This window comes from Hakea prostrata, chromosome 5 (assembly GCF_041222555.1).
Source record: "Hakea prostrata isolate BN-2017 chromosome 5, UWA_Hpros_2, whole genome shotgun sequence".
Taxonomy (NCBI): domain Eukaryota; kingdom Viridiplantae; phylum Streptophyta; class Magnoliopsida; order Proteales; family Proteaceae; genus Hakea; species Hakea prostrata.
The window spans coordinates 42,661,687-42,668,940 of record NC_142604.1 but is presented as its reverse complement, the minus strand read 5'-3'; the positions used below and the strand labels follow the sequence as shown (position 1 = coordinate 42,668,940).

General features: G+C 39.8%; 1 protein-coding gene across 3 annotated transcripts; it reads left to right on the top strand.

Moving 5' to 3' along the window:
• Positions 1-381: 381 nt before the first annotated feature.
• On the top strand, positions 382-5,576 carry LOC149016014 (FACT complex subunit SPT16-like). Of its 3 annotated transcripts, none has more exons than XM_089157108.1 (2): positions 382-532; positions 1,933-5,576. In XM_089157108.1, the coding sequence occupies exon 2, from the start codon at positions 1,946-1,948 to the stop codon at positions 5,147-5,149; it is 3,204 nt and encodes a 1,067-aa protein (XP_089013234.1). In that variant the 5' UTR covers positions 382-532; positions 1,933-1,945; the 3' UTR covers positions 5,150-5,576. The 3 variants fall into 3 exon arrangements, with proteins under 3 accessions (XP_089013234.1, XP_089013233.1, XP_089013232.1); XM_089157107.1 differs by having other exon boundaries at positions 1,833-5,576; XM_089157106.1 differs by having other exon boundaries at positions 382-598; positions 1,833-5,576.
• Positions 5,577-7,254: the final 1,678 nt, after the last annotated feature.

Genomic DNA, 7,254 nt, shown 5'->3' with positions numbered 1-7,254 from the left:
AATTGGCAATGGCTTTGCTGATTTACTTGCTAAAGGTGTTTGTAGGTTATCTCTAGACAAATCTTGGTGGGGTATACCACATTTGTTTCTTGTAGATTCTTCTCATTTGTATAAGTTCTTTGACCTAAAATCTTTCATTTAATATTATTGCTGCTTTTTTGTTTTGGCCCAAAAAAAAAAAGTCTCTTTGAAGGGTAGTTAAGGTGCGTCTATGTTAGACGCTCAAGAGAAAAATAAAATAAAATAATAATAATAAAAAAATTGATGATCCGTACAATATGGATCATTGAAATAACTCAGAAAATTACATAGACAATAGAAGGAGAACAGGTGTCAATGTATAATGCAAAGGGGAGGATATGAAAAATATCTACTCTTCACGTATGTGCAGGGGATCCATGCTCTTCCTCCTCTCCTCCCGACTTAAAGACCTTCATTGCGTTTAATCCATCCTCCCTCTGTTCCGCTTGCTGTGAATACAGGGAAGAGCTAATCGATGCTCCTCTCTCTCTCTCTCTCCCAGAGCATAGAGGTATTCATCTCTCTTCTCTGGATTCTCCTCACTTGTAGATGATGTTCTTATCACCATTCTTTCTTCGTAAGTAAATAATTGTTCTTAACCTTCTTACACGCTTTCTGGTTTCTGATGTTTCTTTGTGAAATCCTAATTCTTTCCTCTTATTTCATAGTATTACTTTTAGAAGGAATTTCAAAGAGAAAATTTTGAAGTTGAGGTGGAAATTTTCTTTCCAATTTCGTCTTTTGGATTGTTTTTTCGTGGTTTGTTTATGGATTTTTGTTGATCAATCTCGATTTGGGGCTTTCTGATTTACCTTTTTGTTAGATTACCATAATTGCCTTTAGTTGGACTCTAGGTTCGGGTCCTCTGGTTATTCCTTGAATTTGGGGTGTCTTTTTTTTCTCTCTCTTTTTTTCCCCTTTGATTTGGAGTTAGGGCTTGCAAAATCACTGTTTGTCCTTCCAAAGTACTCCAATTGAGGTGAAGATGTACCCCAGAAATCCAGTCTCAGGATCCAGTGGAAGAGCTTTGAAGCGTGGAGGAGGAGTTCATGCAAAATTGTCATCAACCAAAACAGTAGATGTAAACCAGATGAGGAAGTGTTTGAAGGACAATTCCTTGGGTTTTTCCTGAATTTTCCTTAGTATGGATCTGATGTCTAGTACGTTGTGTTTGCCATTGAGCTCGAGTCTTATTGAAATTTTTTGGGTGACCGGTGGGGGTTAAAATGATTCGTCCTGCTATAGCTGGGGGTTAAAATGATTGGTCCTTCTACAGATGTCTAATCTAGAAATCCACTTCCAATCGAGAATCTAGAAACCTGGTCATTTGAGCAAGTGGAAGTCTTGGCACCGAAATATCCATAAAGTACTACCCAAAGACCTAGTGTAAACTCCGAGAGGATAGATTGAGGACTGAGCATTTATGTTTATTTCTTTTTATTTAGCATAGATTTGGAAAATATGTGTTGGGAAACTTCCAGTTTTTGTCAGCATATACGTTTGTATATTTATTCTTTATTTGTGACAATAAATTGTTGCGTTATGTCAATATGACTTTAAATAAGTTCCATTTATGATATGAATTTGTGCAGTCAGATTCTGAGCGAATTCAGAGTTTCTTAACTTCTGGTCAGGATTCTTTTGGGACAATGTAGAGATGAATTATCTCAATTTGGTTCTACTTAGTATTTGAATTTATATGGTGTCCCATAAAATGGGAGTCATCCCAAATTACCGAGTTCTGTATCTGTTGTTGCGTAAATTTCATCCCATGTTTGATTTATTATTCCTTTTCTTTTCTGTCTCTTCAGATCAATCTTGCTCAGTCCATAATAGAGGAAGATTGTTGATCTGATAAGCTATATCAAACAGTCTATGATCACTGCTGTTTGCTCCTTTTTCATGTTCTAGATCAATTAAATAAATGGCAGATCAACGGAATGGGAATAGCAAGGCTTCAGATGGCAAAACTTCTGCAGCCTCCCGTGCATACACCATCAATCTCGAAAATTTTAGCAAGAGGCTGAAACTTTTTTATTCTCACTGGAAGAACCATAAAACTAATTTATGGGGCTCCTCTGACGTTATAGCTATCGCCACACCTCCAGCTTCTGAGGATTTAAGGTACCTGAAGTCTTCAGCATTAAACATTTGGTTACTTGGCTATGAGTTCCCTGAGACAGTTATGGTTTTCATGAAGAGGCAGATCCATTTCTTATGTAGCCAGAAAAAGGCCTCTCTTCTTGAAGTCATTAAAAAATCATCCACAGAAGCGGTAGGTGCAGAAGTTGTTATTCATGTCAAGGCTAGAAACGACGATGGAATTGCAATCATGGAAAATATATTTCGGGCTGTACATGCTCAATCCAAATCGGATGACCATGAATCACCTCTTGTTGGACAAATAGCAAGGGAGGCTCCTGAAGGGATTCTGTTAGAGACATGGGCTGGAAAGCTAAAAGACTCCGGTTTCCAGCTTATTGATGTGACTAATGGATTTTCAGACTTGTTTGCTGTGAAGGACAATACTGAGCTTACATACGTGAGAAAGACAGCATACTTGACTGCTTCTGTGATGAAGCATTTTGTCATCCCAAAACTGGAGAGGGTCATTGATGAAGAGAAAAAGGTTTCACATTCTTCATTGATGGATGAAACTGAGAAGGCAATTTTGAATCCTGCGAAGATAAAGCTGAAGCTCAAGGCAGAAAATGTTGACATCTGTTATCCTCCCATCTTTCAGAGTGGAGGAGAGTTTGATCTAAAGCCAAGTGCTTCAAGTAATGATGAGAATCTCTATTATGACTCCACAAGTGTAATCATCTGTGCAATTGGGTCTCGCTATAACAGTTACTGTTCTAATCTTGCAAGGACTTTTCTTATTGATGCAACTACAGTGCAAAGCAAGGCTTATGAGGTTCTCCTTAAGGCTCATGAAGCTGCAATCAGTGCATTAAAACCTGGGAACAAGGCCAGTACTGCCTACCAAGCAGCACTATCAGTTGTTGAGAACGATGCTCCTGAGTTAGCTGCAAATCTGAGCAAATCTGCTGGTACAGGTATTGGTCTTGAGTTCCGTGAGTCAGGAATGAGTCTTAATGCCAAGAATGACCGAGAGTTGAAGGCAGGGATGCTTTTCAATGTTACACTTGGATTTCAAAATTTGCAAGCACAAACAAAGAATCCAAAGACTGAGAAATTCTCATTGTTGCTTGCCGATACAGTTATTGTCAATGAGAAGAAGCCAGAAGTTTTGACTTCAATCAGCTCTAAGGCTGTCAAGGATGTGGCTTACTCCTTCAATGAAGATGAGGAGGAACAGGAGAAACCAAAATCCAAAGCTGAAGTCAATGGCAAAGAGCCTGTTTCATCTAAGGCGCAACTAAGGTCTGTTGGCAATGAAATTTCAAAGGAGGAGCAACGTAGGCATCACCAGGCAGAGCTTGCTCGTCAAAAGAATGAAGAAACTGCAAGGAGGCTTGCAGGAGGTGGGACAGTGACAGGGGATGCTCAGGGTACAGGGAGACCTTTGGGTGATCTTATTGCATATAAGAGTGTCAATGATATCCCTCCTTCTAAGGAATTGATGATTCAAATTGACCATAAGAACGAAGCCATACTTTTCCCAGTTCATGGAGTAATGGTTCCTTTCCATGTGGCGACTGTCAAAAGTGTGAACAGCCAACAAGACAGTAATAGATCTTGGTTTATGCGGATAATTTTTAATGTTCCAGGAACCTCAGTTGGTTCCCATGAAGCAACTTCTCAGAAATTCCAAGGGTCAATCTATTTGAAGGAGGTGTTGTTTCGCTCGAAGGACTCGAGACATATTAGTGAAATGGTACAGCAGATTAAGACCCTCCGTAGGCAGGTTGCATCAAGAGAGTCTGAGAGAGCTGAGAGGGCCACCTTGGTTACTCAGGAGAAACTGCAATTAGCAGGGGGTAAATTTAAGCCAATAAGGTTGCCAGACCTCTGGATCCGTCCAACTTTTGGAGGACGGGGGAGAAAGCTTCCTGGTACTTTAGAGGCCCATGCAAATGGGTTCCGATATTCTACATCAAGGCAAAATGAGCGTATTGATGTCATGTATGGTAACATCAAGCATGCATTCTTCCAGGCTGCTGAGAAGGAGATGATCACCTTATTGCACTTCCATCTGCACAACCATATTATGGTAGGGACCAAGAAGACAAAGGATGTCCAATTTTATGTTGAAGTAATGGATGTTGTTCAGACACTGGGTGGTGGGAGAAGATCAGCCAACGACCCTGATGAGATTGTGGAGGAGCAGCGGGAAAGGGAGCGGAAAAACAAGATCAACATCGACTTCCAGAACTTTGTCAACCGGGCAAACGAGCTGTGGGAACAGCCCCAGTTCAAGGGATTTGAACTTGAGTTTGACCAGCCTCTCAGAGATCTTGGCTTCCATGGTGTTCCCTACAAGTCATCGGCTTTTATTGTTCCAACTGCAACCTGTCTGGTCGAGTTGGTAGAGACACCTTTTATGGTTGTTACGTTGAGTGAGATTGAGATTGTGAACCTGGAGAGAGTCGGGCTTGGACAAAAGAGCCTTGACATGGCAATCGTATTCAAGGACTTCAAGAAAAGTGTCCTTCGTATTGATTCAATTCCATCTGCTTCTCTTGAAAGCATAAAAGAGTGGCTTGATGCAGCAGACATCAAGTACTACGAGAGCAGGATGAATTTGAACTGGCCACCAATACTGAAGAGAATCACGGAGGACCCTCAAGCATTCATTGAGGATGGGGGTTGGGAATTCCTTAACTTGGAAGCATCTGACTCTGATTCAGATAAAACAGAGGAATCTGATCAAGGCTACGTGCCATCAGACGTGCAGTCTGACTCAGGTTCTGAAGATGAGGACGATGGTAGTGAGTCACTGGTGGAGTCAGAGGAAGACGAGGAGGAGGACTCTGAGGAAGACTCAGAGGAGGAGGAGGGGAAAACATGGGAAGAGCTGGAGAGGGAAGCAAGCAATGCAGACAGGGAAAAAGGGGATGAATCTGATAGTGAGGAGGAGAGACAGAGAAGAAAGATGAAGGCTTTTGGTAAGAGTCGGCTTCCTGATAGAGCCGGCCCTTCCAAGAGGCCTAAGATGAGGTAAAGTAGCTGGAATGGGTGAGTGAACTGCAGTAGCAGCAGTGGTTGTGGCACCTGAATTAGGTTGACTTAGCTTTGTAAATCTCGAGTCATTAATTTAGGGGTGGTTGGGGTCTTCTTTCTACAGGCCTCTTTGTATATGTGTTCACTTGGTTTTGCTGTTTATATTTTAATGGATCAGATAAGCTTGGCATCTTTAAGCCAGTAGTTCTTCCATGTAGACTTTCTTTCCAGAAATATTGATATTGTGCCACCTATTTAATTTCTCATCAACTTCATTGGAGTTTCTGGTAACATGATTTTACAGAACAAGATCTAACTTCTGCTGTTGTAACAGTATTTGTAATACTCACTTGACTTGCTTGCTGCTTGTTCTGAATTGAAGGTGATAATTTTTTTCCCTATTGGGAATGCCAGTGATAAAAACTTAGTAAGTGCTCTCAAGTCAACAGTCATTCATTCATTCAGCCCAAGTGCAAAAGCAAATGTATTGATGGAGACTTTTCCCAAAATACTACAGAATTTAAAATTTTCATTGAGATTCTATATTTTTCTGTGTAAGCTTTTCAATTAACTAATAACAGAGTCACAGACTCCTTTTTTGGGTGTTATTTACGAGAGACTTTTTATCTTCAATATTGGGTAATGGATGCTATTAGATTGGCTACCATTTCCACACCCCTCCCCCACCCCCCCCCCCCCACCCCCCACCCCTCAAAAGAAAAGAAAAGAAAAAAAATTAGATTGGCTACCCCTATTAGGAGACGTGGGTTCATATAGAAAGGGGCAAAACTGGTTCCACAGCAAGGCTTCGGCACAAATAAAGTCAAGGAGACAATTTTTCCACGAATCTTATCTTAGCAGTTTTTGCTGAAAACCTGTTTTGATACTTTGAGCTTAAGCTACAATTATTGTCTACCCTTCCCCACCCCCTTGGAAGCCCAATCGAGAACTGGAACAAGTTTAACATTATCTAGCTAGTCAAGGACCTTAGATAGACAGGGTTAAAGTCACAGTTGGACAAAGCTCGTTAACTAGGTTTTATGTCTATGCTACTTTTATGTTCTCCACCACACAATAGGAGAGAAGCCTACTTCTGAATATTAATAAAATAAATAAGAGGTGAGACTTCGAATAGACATCACGTGGACTTCACTTTTATTGCATAGTGAAGAAACGTTAAAGATAGCATGTACCTCTATCCTAATGAGTAGAAGATCTAAATTCCTATATAAAAATAGGCTATTCTATCCAACACGAAACCAACAAAGCCGTCTAGGCTAGAGTCTAGTAGTTTATCTCCAACATTAAATAGTCTTTTCACCATACTTATTAGTATTTTTAAATTCTTTTCATCTTCTATCATTTTAATTTTAATTTATATTAGAAAGTAAAGGGAGATAGAGACTAGAAAAGGGAGGGAATGAGAGATACAAAGTTGAAGATATTACTAGTGGAGCCGTGGCTCTAAACTTAGATATTTTGATGTCATGTTGTGCATCATCATACATAATTCATGATTATTTTAATATTGTCCCAATGTGACAACATCTCTTTATGTCAGGAGACGGAAATTTTTGCATCAATGGGGTTACCACTTGCCACCCCTGGGAGTGGATTAATTAAAGACAAGAACAAATTGAGTGCAAAAACCCCAAAATGTGGGAAAAGGCTTATTGTTGTTTCTGCCATGTTTGAATGAACAACAAAAAATAAATTTTTGCAACATCAAACAAATCTTACCTTGAACAAACCTAGACCCACATCAATGTGAGTTGAGAAAAGAATTAAAGGGGATTTACTCATCCTAGATGATGTTTGGAATGAAAAGGAAAATGATTGGAATGATCTGAGAGATTGATGGAGGCAGGGGAATGACTCATGGATTTCTCTTAATACATTAATGGTAGCATTTCTTTTGGGTTTCATAACTAAAAGTCACTGGCCTCTGTTTGACCTTTTGTCCATCGGTTGAATAAGATTTTTTCAAGTAAGGTGTGAGAATGATGAGGTTTTTAAGTGATGGTGAAATTATGTTCTTTCTAGTTGATACGAGCAATTTTGTTGAACCAAGTTAAATTTATTAAGCATGTTTTACTTGTGTTCTTC

Bases quoted from the DNA above. Each gene is read 5' to 3' on its own strand.
- LOC149016014 (XM_089157108.1), top strand. From the start codon at position 1,946: ATGGCAGATCAACGGAATGGGAATAGCAAGGCTTCAGATGGCAAAACT.